Source organism: Pteropus medius, unplaced genomic scaffold (assembly GCF_902729225.1).
Source record: "Pteropus medius unplaced genomic scaffold, Ma_sr-lr_union100, whole genome shotgun sequence".
NCBI lineage: Eukaryota > Metazoa > Chordata > Mammalia > Chiroptera > Pteropodidae > Pteropus > Pteropus medius.
Window position 1 is genome coordinate 25668836 of NW_024342467.1, and position 21986 is coordinate 25690821.

At 59.4% G+C, this 21986-nt stretch overlaps 1 protein-coding gene and 1 pseudogene across 11 annotated transcripts in view; both read right to left on the reverse strand.

The window, feature by feature from the left end:
* IKZF1 (IKAROS family zinc finger 1) overlaps window positions 1–21986 on the reverse strand; it is an 84200-nt gene that overhangs the window by 16062 nt on the left and 46152 nt on the right. For 8 of the 11 annotated variants that reach the window (XM_039862834.1, XM_039862841.1, XM_039862842.1 and 5 more), the window contains exons 4-6: window positions 14036–14095; window positions 9163–9423; window positions 3688–3855 (exon numbers count right to left, since the gene is read on the reverse strand). In XM_039862834.1, coding sequence (XP_039718768.1) covers window positions 3688–3855; window positions 9163–9423; window positions 14036–14095 — 489 coding nt within the window. The remainder of the gene's footprint in view (window positions 1–3687; window positions 3856–9162; window positions 9424–14035; window positions 14096–21986) is intronic. The other 3 variants (XM_039862844.1, XM_039862843.1, XM_039862835.1) reach the window with 2 other exon arrangements.
* On the reverse strand, window positions 11673–11791 carry LOC120602567 (uncharacterized; annotated as a pseudogene).

A 21986-nucleotide genomic window follows, 5' to 3' on the forward strand; every position in this document is an offset into this window, starting at 1 on the left:
CGCAAAGCCTCCCGGGCGCGCTCGGCATCACCGCCGCTGACCGGGCCGGCGCCCAGGGCCCGCCTTCGTCCTGCCAACGCCCGTCGTCCCGTTTCGTCTTCATGTGTCCCCTGCACTGACCACCAAACTCTCTCCCGCTTGACTCGCTGGCGTCTGTGCTTTCACCGGGGACCGAGCCAGCCTCACGACGCGCTGGCAGGGACGGGAGCAAGGCCCCGAGGCCTGGGCGGAACGCGGCCGCGCCTCCGCGGTCAGACTGCCCACTCGACGCCGGGCCGGGCCCGCGTGTCCCCGGTGCGTCCCCGGTGCGTCCCCGGCGTGAGGCCCAACAGCCGAGGAGAAGCCCGTTCCTGGGCGCCACGCCGGACAAGATGAGGTCTCTAAGGAGCCCCAGCGGGTAACTGCGCTTTAACGAAATGAGCCATTTATTTCCAATGGGTACTTGGAAAACGTGTCCTGGGAACTTAGGGTGACGTGGGCCCCAGATCAGCCCTCGCCAGCGGAACCCACTGTGAAGATGCAAGCATCGCCTCTCTCTGCTGTCCAACGTGGCGGCCGCTGCCCTGCTCAGTATGGCCGCCACCAGCCGCCTACGGCTACTCAGCATTTCACCTATGATGTGTGTCACCGAGGACTGAAGTTTTAATTTTGTTTAATTTCAGTTGATTAAAATTAAAACTTAAATACCGTGCATGGCCAGTGGCTACTGTATTGAGCAGCGCTGTTCAATACAACGAGCTTGGTTCTTCCTGAACTTTATTAGTGGTATTTTAGGAAACAGATTAGCACAGGTTCACGTCCTGCCTGGCTCTAAACACTTCATTCGGTAGATAGCGTTTTAAGAGATGAAACGGATAGAGTATCTTCAATTACTTATATAAAGAAGATAAATTTCCATCCTAAGACCAGAATAATTTTCTACTTTCTTTCATACTGCTAGATTTCACATAGTTAAAAGTATTATATAAAGGTCAATACCATCCAGATAGGAATGTTTGCTAAAATGGTTTAGCTGAAACCTGTATTGGTTAAATCTCTTCCTTAGGTGAACAGAAGCTATGTTTTAAAAAGACTAAAACAGAACCCAAAATGTGACTTCTGGGTCATTAACTAGAGGAAGAAAAGGCTCTTTACCTGTAGAAAGTGTCGTGTCCCTAACATTAGGGAAATAGCATTGGAATATACAATGTTGTGCATTTTATAGGGTATAGATAACCCCTCAACGTCCTTTCCTAGAACTTCAGTCAATTCACGTCTCTGTGGCATTGGGTCTGAACATCTGTTTTTCTGAGTATAGAACTGACTTTAACTGTGGAATCTAAGAAATACACTCACTGTGGCAACAGAGTGAAAGTATACCTTGAAGCAGAGCTCGACATTCTGGAGACAGACATCTCTAGCTCAGCTTGCAACTTGCAAAAAAAGCAGCGAAGAGGGAAGGGCCCCCTCCTCCCCCGCAGACCACCCGGGCCCCTCCCGCCATCCGTGTGCGCCGCGTTCTCTAGCTCCAGCACCAGCGCGGAACCTCGGGCCACTGCCAGTCACTGGGGAAAGCGGCGAGGCTGATCGGTTTGTAGCAGGGTTGGGGAGCGGCCGTGTCACGATGAAGGGGGCCGTGGCCACGGCTCAGTCTGCAGGCACAAGCCGAAGTCTTCACTTCGTTCTAGCAAAATCGTCTCGTAGAACCTGAGTCATCATGTTTTTCCAAGAGCCGTGTGTCGGTGGCACCCTCCGAGGGCAGAGTCACCAGCAGCCCTGCATTGTTGAGGGCTTTCTATGACAGCATTGCTTAGCTGCTCATCGGTGGATCTCTTATAGGACAAATGGTCCCAAGTCCACCCGTGTCCTGCCTCGGACGAAGCGAGCAGGTGTGGGGCCAGGGCAACCCCAAACGCTCCTGCATATGCTTTCCTGGCCTCTCCAGAAGAAGGACAGAGAGCAGGGTCACTTCAGGGCTAGGTGCCGACATGCGGGAGAGATTTCCAGTGCAAACCAGGGTGCCGCCGATGTGGCTGGTGCAGAGCAGAGGAGCCTGCGCCTTCGGCCCCCAGGGTGGGCTCTACTCCCTGCTGCCCCCACGCAGAGTCACTGTCAACTGCACTGACGCCTCATCAATGACGTCTGCGCAGTTTCTCGGTCCTCCGTGGCCTGTCAGGCACCGTACGCAGCTCGCACAATCGTCACATCTGAAGCCTGCACGGACCGTGCTTGTCACTTAGTTCCCACGCACCTTCAGCTCTGCCCAGGCAGGACGCGTGCTCCTCACTCACTACCGACACGTGGGGACATTTGCAAACGCTGTCTCGTGGTCACCATCCCACTTCGGGAGAGCCCCACATCCCGTCCCCTGCGGCAGAGCCCTCCCCTGGCCTCCGCAGGTGCCCACGCCGATGGGGCGGTGGCAGCTTTGCTCTGTGGGGGTGGAGGTCACCCCCTCCCTGTGCTCCCACTGACCCCTGGGATGCTGTGCCACAGCTCGTAAGGCGCGGTGCTTTGCTACTCTGCACCTGTCTCCTCCACCGCAGCAAGGGGCGCCTGGGGTGCTCAGTACGTGGGTGACAAAGGGACACAGGCCGAGGCCTCTTGAAGCTGACGTTAGCTGTACTTGTCTCATCTGGGAAGAGGCGCCCTGAGCCTAGGAGACCTTCGCACAGGCACAGCGTCCCTGGTCCCTGGCCTGGGGGCGTCTGGGAGGGGCTGGTCTGCAGGCTTCTGTCTCCCCCAGTGCCCTGCTCATGAAGGTCACCGGATGGGCAGTCTGGATGGGGGAGCTCTGTGAGGGCGGGGGATGGGGTGGGGGGGCAGTCATCTGTCCCCAGCTCCGCAGGGCGCTGTGGCGAACACCCTGTGGGCTGGACGCATGGCATGCCATGCAGCCCCACACTGTCCTCTCGTGACCTGCAGGGTTATGGGGCCACTCGGTCACGAGAAGTGGCAGGAAAGATTTCTCAGGAGGTGGCACAGCTAATCCAGTCAGAGGTGAGATGTGCTTCCGCGAGGGGGTGTTCTGAGAACCGCAGACATCTGTGCTTGCTGTGCCCGCGCTGGGGCTCCAGATGATTTGGGGTGCGCTCCCTAAAATCCAGCAAGAGCCCCAAACTGGCTTCTGCTACTGAGGCCTTGGCCGGCTCCCGGCGTGAGAGTTACAGACGGGCCAGTTGGGACGGCATGCCCTCTGGCGACAGGCGTCCACCCAATCAGGACAGGTCACGGCAGGCCCCGAGTCACCTCGTCTGTCGCCTTCGCACAGAAACATCCCCACGATGGCCACTGAGACGCTTTGCACAACCAGCAAAGCGCGAGAAAGTGTGGCTGGGCGCTCACGGGAGCATCGGCCGGACGCCCCGTGGACGCGCAGCCGGAAGATCCTCTAAAAAGACCCACTTACCTGACAAAACGGGGTGAAGAGGGCTCTTCTGGAATCCTCCACCTGCGGTGGAGTCTGAGTGTGTCAGGCTTCCCCACCCCCTTCCTCTGGCCACTGGGACGTCACCGAGCGTGAGGGGGACACCGATGCCGCCACAGCCATGGAGGAGGGCTGTGCCCCGGGACCCGGCCACCGACGGGGCCCTCGCGCAGCACGGGGCGGGCTCCACGCCCCCGAGCCCCGGCCTGTGCCCAGAGGACCTACCGGAGTGTGTGCGCAGGTGGCGCCCCCGAGCCCCGGCCTGTGCCCAGAGGACCTACCGGAGTGTGTGCGCAGGTGGCCCGTGAGGGCGTCCCTCCGGCGACAGGCGTAGTTGCAGAGGTGGCACTTGAAGGGCTTCTCCCCCGAGTGTAACTTGATGTGTCGCAGCAGGTTGCCCTTCTGTGTGAAGGAGGCCCCGCACTGGCCACACTGGAAGGGCCGCTCCCCTGGGAGGAAGACAGGGGGCCGGTCAGAGCGGCGGGGCGGGCGGCCGGGCGGGCGGCGGGGACACCGCTTCCCACGGCGGTGACTTCCACCGGCTGCAGGTTTGATGGGACACGGGGCTTTCAGACGAAACCTGCCAACTCCTTAACGCTTCACTGGTTGGGTCAATTTGATCTGAAAATCTAATTTTTTTCCCCTAAATCAGAATGGCACATCACAATGCAAATTCGAACTCATTTAAATAAAGTGACTGCAGCATCCTGTGATGGAGAAGCACTCTTCCTGACCAGCAGTTTTGGAATAAACCAATATCCAATTTTGCGTGTTGTGGCATTTGCTGGGGTTTTTAATGTGGCTTTTTTCAAAGGGTCTTTAAAATATGCCACTGAAGCAGCAAAATAAAAAGGAAACTCATTAAAAATGCATTTCAGGATCACAAGTTCATTTCAGCGTTACATTCTTATATTTAAATGAAAGGCACTTCATTATAACGGTTATAATAACTTCTTTTCATTTACATTTTCCCTGTACTTTCCCTTTCAATTTCTTCGCCATTACCTGTCTGTCCCTACGCGGGCAAGTCAGGGAAGAGACAGACGGAGGGAGTGAGAGGAGCGGGGCTGCAGAAAACGAGACGAGAAGCAAACAGAAGCCAGCGGCACGGCGCGGCCGGGGCCGGGGCCGGGGGCCGGGGGCCGGGGGCGGGGGGCCGGGCGGAGCACGGGGCCCTGGCTTTGCGCGCCCCTCACGGACCCTCCAGCCTCATGCCGCCTCCTCCAGTCCCCGGCAGACGAGCGATCTCAGAGATGCGGTCGAGCCGTGGGGAAGACCCTCGGGGGCCGGGCGACAGTGGAGACAAGGGGCGCGTAGCAGCCTCCGCTGCGGGGGCAGCGCGCGTGCCTATCCCCGTGCTCCGTGCCCGGCAAAGGGCTCCACGGGCACTCGTGGCAAAGACGTGCGCCGTGGAGCCATCGCGGGGCGTGGGATCGAAACCAGTGAGCCCTCCGCTTAGCTCGCTGAGAGCAGGGACACGCTCGCCTCGCTGAAGGGAATGTGGACGATGCTTTTCAGAGGAGGCTCATGGGACCACAGTGCCTGTGCTGAGATGCCCTGAAAACACGCTTGCTGGGGACGATTTTTCCTTAGGATAAAAGAACGTGTTAAAATGTATGACTTAGCAATCGTCCCACAGGGTTAACGTGGCTTTGGCAGACGAGACAGCACTTAGGAAAAGTGACTAAGCAGCAGCATCTCTGGCCCCGCCAAAGCCGGCGTCGGTGCAAAGTGCGGGTGCTCGGACTTCGTGATGGCCGTCCTTCGCGTGCGTAAGCGGGCGGGATGCGGAGCCGCTGTAAACACTGGCATCGATTTACAGTGCTATTCAGTTCCCGACCCGCTGCAGGGACCGATGCTGACCAGGACACGTCTGGTGTGTTCTCCCAGATCCGCGCCTGGGGTGGGCTTGGCCGAGCAGAGAAACGCTTTAGTCAAGCGGGTGGGAAGGTGATGGTAAAACTAACTAACCAACCAACCAACCAACTAACCCTCCAAGTTTCAAGCCCACGTGGAGATTACGATGGCTGGTGGCCAGGCCACCCGAGGGGTGTCCCACAGAGAGAGATGGCTCAGCTGTCTACTGCCAACACTCTGGGCCTTCTCGCCCACCCAGGCGTGAATGTGGGTGTCTAGCTCCAGAGTAGAGGACAAAGCGGGTGGGACGATCCCTGTGTGCAGGGGGACCCGCGGGGTGACACAGAGTGTGCCTCCAGCCACGCCTCTCGCTATGCCAGGCTGGACCCTCAGGCCACGGGGGATGCAAAGGCCGTAAAAATGCTAATGGCGAGCCTGAAGGAAGGGGCCCCCAGGTAACAGTGTGTGGGGGCCACCGTGCTGCTCCGGAGGCCTAAGGGCTGGAGGGGACCCTGGCGGGGGCCTGCGGCTGAGCCGGCGAGTCTGCGGGAGCAGTCAGGCAGCACAGACAGAAAGGCCAGACCCTTCGAGCCTCGTCCCCTTTCTCGGAACAGGACAGGAAGGAGACAAAGGCGGCCGTTTCTTCAAGAGTGAGATCTGTCTTCTCGTTTGAGTCACTGGTCCCCGTGCGTCCTGCTGCGTCGGGCGCCTCGCCCCTGCTTCCCAGAAACCTACTTGTTTCTGATTGTCGAAGCTGACATGACTGTGTAGCACCAGGCATGGGACGCGGAGGACAGTGTCCCCTGAAGTGACAACACAGAGCAGTCCCCTCCGCAGGTGTTACCAGGGAAGGGGCCAGGCCCCGGAGCTGGACGACCGAACATGGCCCACGCGTTGGTCCTTTGGCCAACGTCTGTCACTGGCCACCTGTGGTGTCACAGCTCACTATCGTAGCTAAAACCAGGTTTCTCCAGGGTTGGTCCCTTTCCTTTACCTGGGATGAGGACTATAATATCATTAATTGGAAATTAAGTGTTTAATCCCAGTGACACCATAGACCTGTCATTTCAGGGGCTCTGTTGCAATGTCTCAGCCCCGCTGAGTGTCTTAGCTGGGTAAAAAGAAAGTCTTCCTGGGCGCCCGCGCACTGTAACTCCTGCGGGCGCATCAGACGGCAGGTTGAAAACATGTATCTGAACCGTGGGGACTGGGTTGGGCCGCCTGGACCGAGCCTCGGAGCAGCACTGCAGGTCCACGCTGAGTTGGCGAGGCCCGCGCCTGGGCACCTCGCAGCGGTGGCAGAGTGGGTGCGGCCTGCGCAGAGGACTCGCGGTTCAGGCACTGTTCTCGCCCTCTATTGTTAAAAATGCTGTCGTTCAGAATAACGACACTGCACGTCTGCATGGCACGTCACCTGCTCCTCTCTGCCACCTGCCTCCCAGTCTCACAGGAACCCGGAGATGCCAGCAGGAAAGCGTCACTCCGACACTCGCATTAAGAAAAAAAAAAAAGGTAAAACTGGGCAACACAACTAGGGCAGTGAAGTGGTGGCATCTGTAAACTGTCGGGCACGGGCACCAGTGGCCCATCACCGAGGGGACACGGGCAGAGGCACTGAGCCCAGGAAGGGTGCCGGCCTGCCCGGCCCCCTCGCTGACGGGCAGGGGCCAGTGTGGCTGCGTGGGGGACGTCAGCCGGTACCTCGGCTGCCGCACAAGGAGCCCCCCATGCGGCGTGGTGACTGTCCGCTCAGCGCCGGCACGTCCTGCCGGCTCCCCGTGCGTGCCGGGCGTCCCCAGCATCCTCTGGAGTCTGAGTGGAAGTCTGCATTGTCACAGGTCCCCCTGAAGGTTGAGAAGCACTGCTCTAGAAATGTTTGAAACTGAGAGAATTTGGGGTGCGGTGGGTGCTTAGCTCACCTAGCTCTTCGAACCTCACTTGGCTGACATCATTCTGCATCTACCTGTGGCCCTGCCCGCCTCGTGCGGGTGGAAATGCATGATACGGACAGTCCACGAGTTCTAAGTGTCAGCTTTTTTTGGGGGGGAATAAAAGTCAAGGCAGGAGCCACAGGTCTGTCCCTATCTGGAATTCCTTGCTCTGTGAGCAGAGGACTCGGCACGTAGCGGCTCCTTGCGGGGAGAAGTAAGCAGCCAACAGCCGGGGTGACTCTGCATATCTGTACTTGGCAGGCTTGTTCATTAAATGCAATTATGTGTTTTATCAGGGCAGGCAGTCATTATATTTTGGCGACTCCATATGCCAGAATTCGATTCGTTTATCGAATATTTATTTGAGAGCATTTCTGCCGTATCGCCAGGCTTTACGGGATTAGCAGGAAAGCGGCTCATTTGCGAGGGCGCGTTCCCCATCGAGGACCCGCGAGCACCTTCCCAGTGTGTTCTGCTGAGTGTCTGTCACAGGGTAACCTGCCTTCACGTTAATTTCTACCTCATTACACGCCGGCGCGTGTGTTACTTACAGCCGGATGTGGCGGGTCTATTTCACTGGATGATTTGAGGATTAAGGGGCCTATTAGGAAAAGCAAATTTTTGCTTAATTTCAGAAGTTAAATTTTTATTGAAAATGAAGGCTGACTGAGAAGGAGCATATTTCAGTTTTCTCGACGTATTACAAATGGGAGACGGAGGTGCAGAAACAGCCCTAGGCGGACAGAATAATTACGGCTGCACAGGACCTGCCCTTCCTGACAACGCAGCTTTTGTCGCTCAATGAATTTTCGGAAAGCCCGCTTCCCCGCTGGTGGTGCTAGGTCTGCTGGACCCCACCTCAGACTGCCAGGCGCCGTGTCTACAGCTCACTGTCCACCTGCGTGGTGTGTGCTTCCTCCAGGGGGCTGTGGTGGCAGATACTGGTGACGAGGGCCTAATGGTGCCACCCCCTAGGTGGCTGGGGCTCAGGGTGTCTACGTTTTACGTTCAGACGGTCAGTGGCCACTAGCGTAATGAGCGTGTTGTGTTCTGCCCACGTTTATGGCAGATTAGTCCCTGCGCACGCGGGGAAGACGCGTCTCAGTGATTCTGTATCTTGCAGAGTCTCTGGCATCGTCAATGGTGTCTAGACAGTTCTGGTGGGAAAGCGTGTGACCGGTCAGTCCCCAGGACCTAGTCCTGGGGACAGGGGAGAGGCAGACCTGTGACACGACCCCCAACGTCCCCACTGCGACTGCATCTCGGGAGCTCGGGCACACCCAACCGGCGCTACGCTGCCCCCCGCCTTCAGTTTTGGACCCAGGACCCTATGATCTCTGACCCTTCCAAAGCCTCTGATGGAGAGAGGTCTGAGTATTAAATGCTTCGCCAGTTTTGAGATGAAAACTAGGGGCAACCCACAGACTCGTTCAAAGTGTCATCTGGAGGGTGAGTGTCCGGGGACCGGTCTGAACACTTTCTGAAGACGGTGCCCTGCGGCTTGTCCCTCATTCGCCACCGTTTCTGAGAATCGAGCCCCGCTGGTGTGAATACACACACAAAAAGTGTGTATTTTGCTCAGGGTTTCTCGGTGGAAAGTCTGAGCCTACGTTTCAGGGTGTCGACCCTTTCGCCTCGTTTTGCCTTGTTTTCTCAGGGGTGAGCCGCCCGGCAGGTGCCGCCTCGCAGCGCGGGGGCCGGCAGTCCGAGGACGCACACTGTGGCCCCACTCGTGGGGCTGCTGACGCTTCCTGTTTGCGGCTTAGCTCACGGGGGGACCGCTGCATGCTCAGGAGTCCTCCCCATGTCACCTGGGACAAGGACGCTACGCCCTGCTAGGACTCGCGGCCGCTGCAGCTCGGCCGGTCCTTCCGACACGCCCTCGGGACACCAGCTAGGACAGGATGGGCCCCTCCTGCCGTGCCCGCCGACCGTTTCCGGGCGGCTAGCGGAGGGACCAGGCCTTACCAGTATGGCTTCTCTTGTGGACCATGAGCACATTGGGGCCGATGCAAATTATCCCACAGACATCACACTTTAGTTTGCCGTTAGGAAGTCGGATGCCTCCAGCTCCTGACAAAGCTCTGCTGCCTTGGCCACTGTGGGGACCCTTCATTTTCTCTCCCGAGGCATCGAGCACTCGCAAGTCCTCGGCACATGCTTCCCCATTCATGTCACAGGCACGCCCATTCTCTTCGTCACTCTGAGCCTCTACTTTACCATTACCGGCTGAAAGACACAACACAGGGGGCCACTCAGTGTCATCGCAGGAACAGGGCAAAGCAGCACAGCAGCAAAAAGACGGCCACGGAGGAGCGGCAAGCTCTGGGACAGAGGCCCCTGGCAGCGGCCGCCACGGGGACAGCAGCCCCGGGCGGCAGACGTGAGGGCCTCTGACAGGGAGCGTGGCTTCGGGGCCCCCCTGCCCTCCCCCTCCGCAGGTCCGGGTGGCGGTGTCTGAGAAAGCGTGAGGAAGCTGTTCCTAAAACCTCACCTGACGTGGGGCCCTCGCTCGGAGCAGGTTAAGGTCACCAGGTGCTCAGTGACAGGCTTGTGGCACCCCCGGGGTCAGGGGAGGCCACCCCGCACCCTCTCCACCAGACGGGCCCCGTGCAGCCGGAGGAGAGCACCGACCACGTCACCCAACCCCCGGGGCTGTGGCCTTGTCTGGCAGAATCTCCCGTGAGTGGCCATCAGGCCGAGAGACTTCTGCTCATCACGCCGCCTGGCCTGGCTTCGTGCATTAATGAACAGGCTGGGGGACAGGACTCAGCGAGTCGCCCTCAGGCTTCTGGCTGCAGATTCCTGCAGGGTTCCGGGGAGGCTTCCGTCTGTCTGCTTCTTTGGGCCTGGGTCACTCGAACTCCTTTTCATTTCGTGGTGGCCATGAAAGCTGAAATGAAGCCAGGACTTTGTAGATTTCTCCCGACGGCCGAAGGGCTGGCGGACGTGAGGGGCAGACCAGCTTCTCAGAGAAGACGCACGTGGGTCGAGGGGCCGGTACCAACGACCACAGCGATCGCCGTCTGCCCAGTGTCACCCTCCCCTTTAAGTCACACGCAAGGTGATTATTTAGGTCATCCGTACTTCTCCCTGTTTGCAGCCCTGGGGAACGCAGACCGACGGCGATGGGTGCCTCCCCTGCCCCGTGACCAGAGGGGCCGCGGTCACACTGGCAGCCATCATCCCCACAGCCCCGGGGTCAGCGGGGGCGGGTGCATAGGCGGCCGAGGGAAATGAGCAGCGGAGACAGTGAGGCCACCCCGTCTGCGGTTGGGCTCGGAATCGGCTCTCCCACTGTGGCCCTGGCCCAGCGTTTCCTGTCACCCAGGAACTTGCCGCAAGAGCAAATTCTCAGGTCCATCCTGGACCCAGGGAACGAGGGCCGGGGGCGGGGGGGCACTGCGATGGACCCTCCAGGCCGAGGAAAACGGACCGAGTGACTGACGTGCCATGCTCGCTTCTCGGCGAACCCCACTCGATGTGGGGGGCTGGGCCCAGACTCAGATGCAGCTCCTGCTCTAGGCTCCCAGCTCCGCTTGCTATGAACTCCGAGACCGCAGGCAGGTCACATGGCTCCACGGCCGCTCTGGCCTGCCAGGGGCGTCGTGAGGCTTCGATGCGTGGACAGTGACCAAGCCTGGCGAGCGGAAGCACACTCCCGACAGAGCCACGTCATCGAGGGGCCTGACCTGGCAGGGTCACGTGCCACTGCGACCAGATGCACAGCAACCACACTGCACTGTGCTGTCGCCTCCCCCCCGCCCCCGCATGGTCCTGGCGGGGGCACCGTGACTGTCCTGCTTTACAGCGGAAGAGGCTCAGCCACAGAACCCTTGCTCAGCTCGCCTCAGGCCACGGCCACCAGGGGGCAGCGCCAGGAGGTACCGCAGGCAGCCCGACCGCCGTGCCGCCAAGGGCCGCCCACAGAGTCCGTGGAGAGGCACATAAGTGAGACGAGCTCGCTGGGCACGGGCTTGGCCCCCGCCGCACCCAGAAGTGCGGGAGCTCCCCCACCGGATCCCGGCCTCACCCCGAGTCCTGAGAACCCAGGAGCTGGGGGTCTTGACGGGGCTTCCCACAGGATCCTGGAGACCAGGGCTCGGAGCGCCCTGCGGCCCAGTGGCCTCCGGGGCTGTCTCCGTGACCTGCATCATTTCCATGAAATGGTTCACTCTCCTCGAACGGAGGGACCTCACTCAGAGCTATTGTGCAACTCCACGTCCGCCTCCACTTAGAGGCACACGGACCTGGGGAAGGCGCTGACCCACGCTGATTAAACATGGAGCATGTCTGGCTGGGACCTGAGAGCGTCCTCATGCCGGACCTGCTCTGGGTCCTGCACCCCCCCTCCGCCCCCCGACTGGCAGGGGCCCAATTTATTATTTTATTTTTTTTTTAGGCGAGGCAACCCTTGGTTGACCTCACAGGTCGCAAGGACCTTGTCAGCTTACGATCCCTTATTTTTTTATATTTTACACCTATAGCACCCAGTCTTCCTAGGTGGTCTCCCATCCAAGTACTCACCAGGCCCGACCCTGCTTAGCTTCCGAGATCAGACGGGATCGGGCTTGTTCAGGGTGGCGCGGCCGGAGACCTGATTTTATTATTTAGTCAGCGCGGCTCACATCGAGAGTGCATACCTTCGACCCAGAGTCGAAGCTACTTTCCCTCCCAGGGGCTACTTAAAATTAGGAACGTATTTTAGAGGCCACAGCAGTCCTAAGAGGGACCCCCAGGCCCCTGAATGTAGGTCGGCGTGAGCACGCAGGCTAGGAGAAGCCAGACGACTCGGAGTCAGCGGGCCGGGTGAGCCATCACGAACGATCACAATGTCCTCACGCAGAGGGACGATGCGCAAGGCCCCCCCCCCGCCCCCCCCTCCACGGACGGTCGTGTTCTCTTCCGTTGAGAACGCAGTTTCTGTGTTTACTGGTCAGGTAATTGTGTGACTGTCAGGCTGCCTTTTTTCCATAGAAAAGATATTCTGAAATCACCACTGTAGTATCAGTTTAGGCCACGAAAGTTTGAAATGCTCACTATTTTAAATTTAAAAAAAAAAAAAAAATCGAAGAAATATTCCGGCAACACTGAGGAGTAGCCAGTAAAAATCAAAAGGAATAAAAATACTTAAACTATATCTTGAATGAAGTATTTCAGTTCAATGAAAATTTGAGACGAAGAGGCGATATGTCGGTGTTTCCTTCCTCAAAAAGAGGCTTATGAACCCTTTTCAGCATTTTAAAGGTGGCTAAAAGCATCTGTCATGACTCATGCCATTTTGAACGTAGGGGTTTTTCTTTCTGCCAAGATGCATGCCTGGGAATATTTTTGTCTTATTCGATGTTTTAGGCCTTTAAATGGAATGCTGTCAAGAAGAGGGGAAAGAGGAAGCGTAGAAAGGGGAACCGGCCCGGGCACATTACATTTCCTCAGGCCACAAGGGACGGGAATCTGGGCGAGAAGGTAGACAGGGTCCCATGACTCATGTTTCCAATTCTTCAGAAGGGACGGTGGTGCGGGGCGAGGAGGACATTCCCCTCCACAGCCACTAGGTGGGGATGGTGGCCCAGGACAGCTGGGTTGCTGATTGGCGGGGACGCCATCCCGGTGGACATTGTACCTGGGGGACGTTGACAACCTGGGTACACGGGGGAGGAGGAGGAGGAGGAGAGAGCAACGCCTCGGGAGCCCGCGTGTGCAGGCGGCGGGGCGTCGATCACAGCCAACGTCCCGCGAACACTCCAGCCTCAACCTCCTCACATGCGGCCGGCCGTACGCAGCAAAGGGTCGCAGGATCTGCTCCCACGCCGCACGCGCAGCTCAACTTCCCCGGGTTCAGCGGAAACACGTCCTAGGCTGTGCCCCGACTGAGGTGCATCTGACTCCTTGACATTTCAACAATGTGACAGTTCACCTCGAAGTTACGACTCGTCCCCGGCCCTAGTACCCTAGTGCTTTATGAAGTCGTGTCAGCACATGTACACACACACACACACACACACAGATAAACATTTACATAGACACACACGTATGCACAGGAGTACACACCGAGCTGGTGTTTGACAGCTGAACGACAGGAAGGAAGGTTAGGGCGAGGAAGGTCCCCATGACCTCATGCACTGGGCCGTCCAGCTTGGGAGGAAAGGGGCTACTAGGGTTGGCACCGCTCCGTGCTTCAGAGCCCAGAGTTTTCAATGACCAGGACATCAGAAGCCCAACTTTGCCTGTTCCTGACACCTTCTAGGGCAGAGGCTGCGTCTCTCCTGCCGCAGTATTAGCGAGCGTGCCCTGTGCCCTGATGCCATGTGACAGCTAGAGAGCACACTAATGGCCTGAGGCCCTGTGACACATCTCGGTTCTGAAATTAATACTTCAGAGCAGCAGGGGGAAGGCGTGTGGCTTTCTCCTGCCCTACAAAACTGGAAAAATCGTCTCGAAAACATGCCGAGTTGTTTGACGGCGACGCAAACTCTGGCCATTTCATCGTCTACTCAGGAAAAAGGGGACAGCTGCACATTCAAATCGAGACTGGCCAGCAGGCTGGGCGGGTAACGACCCAGCAACGCCAGTGCCGCGTCTGCCCTCGCTGCGCTCCACGGCCCCTGCGAAGGCTGTGTGCTCTGCAGTGCCTCTGCCAGCAGCCTGGAGTGTCACGGTGTGCCTTAAGAGGTGGCCCCGACGGCAGCTGTTCAATGGACAGAATGGTCAATATTTATCTCATTCTGCCACGCGTGGAGGGGGGTGATGGAAACGCATGCACTCGCGATGTTCACACCACGAAAACCACACACGGAACGAACACACATCGCCACGTTTTAGAAGCAAAGCGTATACTTACGAGAGAAAGAGTTGGGAATTATTGCATGAAAATCCCTAAAGCCATCAGCCCCATATGCAACTGCAATAAAGAAGCAAAAAGAGAGAAAGCTGGATTGTGACACCGATTGAGAGACACGGTCAGAGTTTCCAAGAAAGAATTAATTTTTAAAAAGAAAGTATTATTGCTCAAAACCGTTATTTAGCTACTGATCTGCTACTGTTAGCCCTCAAAGTGACAACTGAAAAGGTGACACGGTGAGTCCTCAGAACCAGAGGCCGGAGCTCACACACATAGCTTTGGAGCCGCCTCTGGTGTGTTAGACCCTTCTAGAAGGATGGGAAACTGTCCAGCAGACCTGGTGGAGCCGGGTCCACACTGCAGGCATCAGAGCGCCCTCTTCACAAAAGCGGTGAGCTCCTGAGTGGGCTGACTCAGCCCTTTCTTAGAAAATGTTCACAGAAAGTTAGGAAATGTTCACACGACACAGCGAGCGGGGGAAATTCGCGTTTTCCCCGACGAGAGCCACCACGCTCCTGCGGGCATCGCTTCTCAGCTGTCCTCATGAAGGTCATCGCCATCTCGGACCTCCGAGGGCTGCCCGGGATATGCCGTGTCTTAGGACGTGGCGGCTGCCACACACGCACGTGGGCTGCTGCACGCGCCTGCTCGCGGAGTCCTCTGTCCCGCGGGGCCACCCCAGTGGGCGTCAGCCGTGTGCACGGCGTGGCTCCTAACCGAAACTGGACGGATGAGCCTCGGGTCGGGTGGGGCGAGGACGCGGTGTCCTGTCGCACTGGGCTCAAGCCCCAGTTTTCCAAACATTGACCTCAGACCCGCCCCCTCCACCCCCCCCATCACCAGTGAAAAACCTGTTACGATCCCGGGACGATGAGCGTAATGGGCAAACGTGGCTTGGGAGGCACTTCCCGAGCTGTTGCTTGAACCGACCGGCTCCGTCACGTCCCAACAAACGCTCAGCCCTCCTCTGCTTCTACCGGTCCCTGGACACCCACATCTAACGGAGAAGGCCTTAGCGCGTGTCCGGTCAAACGGAGCTGTCGCCAGCGGGTCTGCCTGGGTGGCCGTGCGCGCGAGGGCCCACAGTCAGCAGGCAATGTCATGCTGACCCCGGCGGCCTTTGCAGGTTGGCCATTTTCACAGAGGTCTAAACACTGACATCGACTTTTGGAACCCCGGTTGCTGTGTCTCAGGTAATGGGGGGAAGGAGAAGGCGCATGAGAAGGTAAACGCAAGCTTCTAAAGCGGGCGTCACGACGCAGGATGTGAAATTCCCTGACTGGATGACGTGGCTGGTGTGAGGGTCGAGTGCCAACACAGCCCTCCGGCTGCACGGCCGTGGCGCGTGTGCGTGTGGGGACACAGCAGCGGAGGCGTCCGCGTCCACCATGACCGACGTGCAGAGGGGCTCAGGGCTAGAGCTGCAAGTGACGCATCTAAACCTGCCCCCGTTAGGAAGCGCGGATGGTGTGGGTCTCGGGGGTCAAAGCGAAGCCTCTAACCCATCATTTGTCACAATGCTTCCCACTGCACCCATAACGCTTCCCACCGCACCCATAACGCATCACGTAATGTACGTAACATCACAATACGTCACGGGACATTAGATGTTTGCCTTTTTCAAGAGAATCAGCTCGTTGCCTAGCGTAAGTCAGATGAACTCTGACATTTTTTCCCTTAAGCTTTGATTCCCTAAAAATTATAGGAAGTTCTAAACGTGGCTGTGGCCACAGAGCCATCCGCTTCTGCACAGGAGGGCCAGGCTGAGCTGATGGGCGCTCGTGCACACGTCAGCGTCCAAGCTCAGAAAAAGGGGGGCGCGTCACTGCCTGGGGACAAAGGGGCATGTGACAGCTCACCTTGTCCTGTCCTGTCCTTCCCTCTTCCCTTCCGGTCACTCCAGCACCTGTGCAAGGCAGTCACCAGCAGCTCTGCAAACACCAGGCACGCCTAAGGCCCTTTGCAGAAACCGCCTTCCTCCTCCCACGGGCCTACGGAGCAGGAGCCTTCGCCCACTTACAGGGAGGACACCGGGGCTCTGAGGCGGCTCTGTGTTCTGTCCTCCGGCAGCTGGCACGTAAATATGTAAACCCGATGTCATGGCCGGCTGACCGGTTAGAGCTGGCTGGCGAACACACGTCCCCCCCTGTGCAGACGGCCTGCGGGAAGCTGTGTTCTCTGTCGTCATGCTGGAGAGAGTGTCGTTCCTGCAGCCCCACATGTGTGCACACACGCGCACACTCAGCACATGTGGGAGCCATGCGCATTTACCAGCAGCACGGCCCACACGGCTGTCCTGCGAAGCAGAGCCTCGTGCCGGTCCTGGCGGCCGTCACTGAGCGGGCAGGGACCCGGTCACTCCATGAGTGACTCAGCCTCGCCTTCGTGACTTCAGCAAATTCCAGCCAGCTTTTTAGGCCACTGTTTCATAAGAGGGTGCGGTAAAAGAGTCGATGTATCTTTTTTCCAAATTTCACGAAATCGATTCTTCTTATCAAGAGCAAATTGGGATCATTTGGCAGGAATTTGTGCTCCCTAAATTGTTGCTAACATTTTCATCTCCAATGCTGTTAATGCCTCAGATTCCGAGTCCTATTCGGATTGCCAAATCAATGAATGTTCTGGAAAAAAAAAAAACCTGCCCGCCAACCACACTTCCGCGTTAGCGTTTAGTAGTGCATGGGAATGTCTCCTGCCGTTGTCACCTGAGGGGACGTGAAAACATACTCGAGATTTTCATACAGCGGGGAGGAAGTTTATTCCACGTTCGAGTCAAAGGCCCCTGATCCTTTCTGGGAGAAAGCACACTCATCTTTGCATTTAGGAGAATTCAGAAATACGGTGGCATTTGACTCTTCTGCAGTTCTTTAAATCATGTTGGCTTCTTGGCGACCATCAGATCTTTTTCTCTTAACCCGTGCGAGAGTGGTTTGCGGCGGCCTCCGCGGTGCGTTTCGCGCACTGGTGTCCCAGCTCTGACACTGCACTAGCGAGAGGGTCCCCACCTGAGACAGTGGCGAAAAGCAGACGGAAGGTCCAGCACCCCGCACGGAGCCAAAACTCAGGGCCGGGCTCCCGCTGGACGACCCGCTGTGTCCCCAAAAGGTGCTAGATCCAGGTCCTCTTGAAATTCTTCCTTACGTGCCATTTCTGGGGCAGATATTGGTCGTTAAAGCACCCCCCTAAGTGAGGGCTCTGGGTTTTATCTGGGGAAGGGGACGCTAGATAACATGTCCTGCCGGCTCGCCCCAGAAGGCACTGTGGCTCTTGACCTACAGAAGAGGAAGCTGAAATACAGGCCAGTTTAAAGCCTGATGGGCAGATACAGAGCCCAGTAGTATGGCCGCGAGCCTCATCTCGCAGCGGTCAGCCCCGCCCTGCTCCTCACGACACGCCTCCAGGGCCCATCTGCCTTCTGCACAGGCACAGGCTGTCCCCTCCCCAGCCGCATCCGCCCCTGCTCAGCTGGCAAGGCTCAGAAACCGCCTCGCCCGCGGCTGCTCCGGCCCCTGCGGGCTCTCCTCGGGAACCCCTGGGGAGCGGGAGGTGGGGCGGCTGCCGGTGACCTCCACCCCCCCCCCCCCCCCCGGCCAGCTCCGCGGTGGGCTCAAGTGCCAACCACGCTGAGCCTCAGTGTCCTCATTCGCCGCCTGGGACAGGTCACAGGCGCTCTGTTACGTCCACGGCCAGATGACAGCTGTCCCCTGTGCCTTCAGAGTGGACCACGTACAAAAGTGGCCACCTCAGGGCAAAACCAGTCCCTGACCCCTCTGCGCCTGGCGCAGCTGAGGAGGTGGCCACTTTCGTTCACGTTTCACTGACTCGATTAAAACTTTCCGCATGGAACTAAGTAAGATGAGATAGGCCCCGGTGAACCCGAAGTTCAGCAGGGGAGCCGGACGGAGGAGCACATCACGCTCCAGCGCGCAGGCTGGGACCGCTTCCGTCGGCTCGGGGCCTTCGGCGGCTCTCTCCACCCGGGACGGGGTTCCACAGTTTCAGGGGGAAACATCCAATCAGTTAAAGGATAGGTTTAGGGACATTTCTGCATGTTCTGTCCTGCTTGTTTTTTATTTACTTTTTTTTTTTTTTTTTGGTAAAAACTCTATTCTAAAGACGGGACGCACACAGATGTATCAAGATGAAATTTCTAAAATTCACCTCCAACTCCTACAATCTAAAGAAAATCTCAAAGAGAAGAAAATGGAGAAATGAACACAGAGTGAGACGGTTTAGCTCGAGCTTTAAGAAGAGAGAAGGAAGGGGCCTCTGCAGGCTGGAGCGACAAGGCCGGGGACGCCACCAGAGCGTGAGGTCCTGGGCATGAGGGAAAATCGCGTTTCACCCCGTTTTTCCGTTCCGGTTCTCATTCCAACAAGAAACATTTGTGCTGGACCACGCGAGGCGTCAGGCTGCACACGATGAGGGGCGTGGGGCGGTGGCCGCACAGGTACCTCTGCGGCCAGCAGTGTGTGGGGAGGGCCACCCTGCCATGTGCAGGCCCTGCCAGGACAAGGGGACACCAGCCCGTGACGACGGTGGCCGGGGGAGGGGCGTGGGGCCAGCCAGCTTGCCCGCTGCCTGAGCGTCCGCCGCGGGGGCCACAAAGCCAGGCCCCTGCTCCAGCAGGTGCTCAGCGTTCATGTGTCGGCACATGACTCTCCTGCAGGCGCATTGTCACTGAGGCGACAGGGCGAGCCGTCGGTGCCCGTGTAAAAGGGAGCGTGGCAGAGGCAGCTCTGAGGCCGCAAGGACACACTGTGACAGACTGTCAGGCTGCCCCACCTCCTGCAGTGCGGTGGCCGTGACACCCAGAGGGAGCACAGGATAGGACACTGCACAGAGGCAGGGCTGGGGCTGCAAACCCGGCCCTGTCGCCCCCTCCAGAAGTCCAGTGCTCCCAGCGCCCTTCGGGGTCAGCAAACACTCCGGGCCGGTCCCTCCTGTGTGTGGAGATGGCTCGGTGTCGAGCCCCAGAAATTCCAGGAGCCCAGCCCAGCTTCAAGGAGCCTGGAGATAAAGTAATCTCCCCCAGGACACACCGAGGGTGGGTCCCCGGCTGGCCCTCCCTTCCGCAGGCTGGCAGGGTCCCTGCCAGAATTCCAGGCAAACAGTGACTCAGCAAAGGGAGAGCAACAGCTGCTGCAGCATGGTCCCACGTCCCCGAGCCCACGGCGCCCTGTCCCACGTCCCCGAGCCCCGGCCCTGTCCCACGTCTGAGCCCGGCCTGTCCCCGTCCCCAGGAGCCCGCGGCGCCCTGTCCCACGTCCCAGGCCCGGTGGCCCTGTCCCGTTTGAGGCCTTGGCCCTGTCTCCGATCCTGAGCCCCGCGGCTGGCCTGTCCCGATCCAGGCCCGCGGTTGCTGTCCACGTCCTGAATTTTTCGCGCCCTGTCCCGCGTCCTGAGCCCACCGCGCCTGTCCCGTCCCTGGGCCCGGCCCTGTCCCGATCCCTGAGCCCATGACCCTGTCCCCGATCCTGAGCCCGCGGCCCGCGTCCCGATCCCTAGGCCCACGGTTGCCCCTGTCCCGTCCCTGGGCCGGCCCACTGTCCGATCCCTGAATTGCGGCGCCCTGTCCCAGATCCTGAGCCCACAGCCCACTGTCCCACGTCCCTGAGCCCACGGCCCACTGTCCCTCATCCCTCAGCCCACAGTGCCAAGTCCCTGAGCTCACAACACACGGTCCCTCGCCCCTGAGCCCACAGCACAGCTCCCTGTCTTGAGGGAAGTGTCATGTTCCTCAGGTGGCCAGCCAGGGGATCCGGGTAGGAAAGCGGCTGCCTGTGGCCACGCAGGCTGTGGGTGGACACGGGGCTGGGGCTAGGGCCACGGCTGGGACAGAAGCACGCTGGTGGGCGGATGCATCTGGCCTGTGAACCAGGGCACACGTGTGCACACGTGTGCGTGTGTGAGCCTGTGCAAATGGCGCACAAAGCCTGCTCTTCCCATGAAAGGACTTACAAAGGCAGCCCCAAAACATGGAGCCCTCTGCTCATGGTGACTTCCGCATTCAAAGGACAGCGATGCGGACAGATGACAGTGGTCCCCGGGGCCCTGAGCATCGCCCCAGGCCCATTCCTAGCCCAGCCCTGCTGGCAGACAGGTGCCAGGAGTCAGGACACGATGCAGTGCGTCCCCCTCCCTGTCTTAACTGGGGCGCAGCCCTCAGAGGTTTGTGGGTGAGGAATTGTGGCTCTGACGTAACCCTACTCCCGACGACAAACTCACCCAGCCTGCGGGAGGCAGAGGCGGGCGCTGTGGCCGCGCCGAGGTCTGACTCCCGGGACAGTGCACGGCACAGCTCTTCTCTGAAGCAGCTCTTGACACCCTGCCCCCCGCCCCTGTCCCTCCCCCGGACACAGGGCACTGGGCTTGACAGATGCTAAGCTCACGCCATTTCCCCCACGCTGAGCACTGGACACTGCCAGGAGCCCATGTCGGCCGGCTGGGGCGATGGAGGCAGATCTATGGAAGGAAGGGCTGAACCCCACCTCTGAGCACCGGGGATTTGGGGGTCCTGTGTCCCCCCCTGCCCCTCGAGTCCCGGCTGTGACGTCAGAACCGTGCCCGCTGGCTCGCGTCTCTGTCTGCCTAGGGGAGGGGGGCAGCGCAGAGGCACCCCTCGCCCGCCGCACCCCGCAGTCGTTGGCATGACCCATTACTCAGCAGCCTCGGGGTTCCCGCACCTCTGCGGAGTCTCATGTCTCCTGGGAAGGACCTTCAAATACCACGCTTGGTTCCTAGTAGCTGCCGGCTGTTTCCTGGGATTAGACCGTCTCAGAAAGTCCTGTACTTCAACTGGCGACATTTCTTTGAACTCAGGGAGGTTCCGCCCTCCCTTCCCCGCCTGGCCTGAGTTTTCTGATTGAGCGTCATCGCTTACGGGGAAGCGCGGGGAAGGACAGAGCTCCCGCCCCGTCCCACCGCCTGTGCCTGCGGGCAGGCCTGGACGTCAGCTGCCGCGTGGGGTGCGTTCTGCCACCAGCTCCTGTCTCTCTGAGGCAGCCCTGGGACGGAACAAGGCCTCACTTCACGGATGAGGGAACTAAGGACCCGAGAGGTCACCTGGCCTGCCCAGGTCACCTGCTGGGGCCTGGGCCCTGGGGCAGGAACTCGAACCCAAGATCACGGGGCTCCGAAGCCTGTGCTCTCTCTCCTGCCTGTGCACCCGCGGCCACCGGACGCCCGCACGGTCTGCAAGCTGGGTGAGCACAGGACTGTGACAGAGCTCCTGGCGGGGACTCTGCTCCCCTGACCTCGGCGGGCCGCGCCGACCCGACCCGCGCAAACCCTGCGGTCCCAGCGGCCAACGAGCCCGCTGCGTGTCACTCGGGGAATGACTTGTGTTTCAGACACGGCCCAGTGCGTGTGAGGCTGGGAGTCACGAGGAAGCTGTCTCGGGAGAACGCGTGGCCGCAGGAGCCCGCAGCCGGGAGGGCCGAGAGGGACGCCACCAACGCCACCCCGCCCGGCGGCCAAGGTCCTCGTCCTCGGGGACGAGGTGGCATCCGCCGTGGGGGGAGCTGGGCAGGGGGAGTGACGCAGGGTCTGAGCTCCCAGCAGGACGTCCCGCTGAGAAGCGGGCAGGGGGCTCTCGGCGGCGGTGCCTGGCGGGCCGGCTCCAGGGGCCTCTGGGAGCGGGGACGAGGGCCGCCCGGGGGTCTTGCGGTGGGAACTGGGTCGGGTGTCAGGACGGTGAGGGCCGGAGGAGGGGAGACGCGGAACAGGTAACCCTGACATCCCACAGACAGACGGGGAAGCTGGGGCCAGTGCTGCTCTGGGGAGTGGGGGGCACGGGCTGCGACGGGGGGAGTAGCTCTGAGGGTCCGGGATGCCGGGGCAGAAACACGCGCCCCACGGCCTCTGCTGGCATTGGCCCGCTGACGGGACACTGCTCCTCAGAGGAAAGCCAGCCCTGCCGGCTAGGCCCGGGACCCCGTCACCTGGTCAC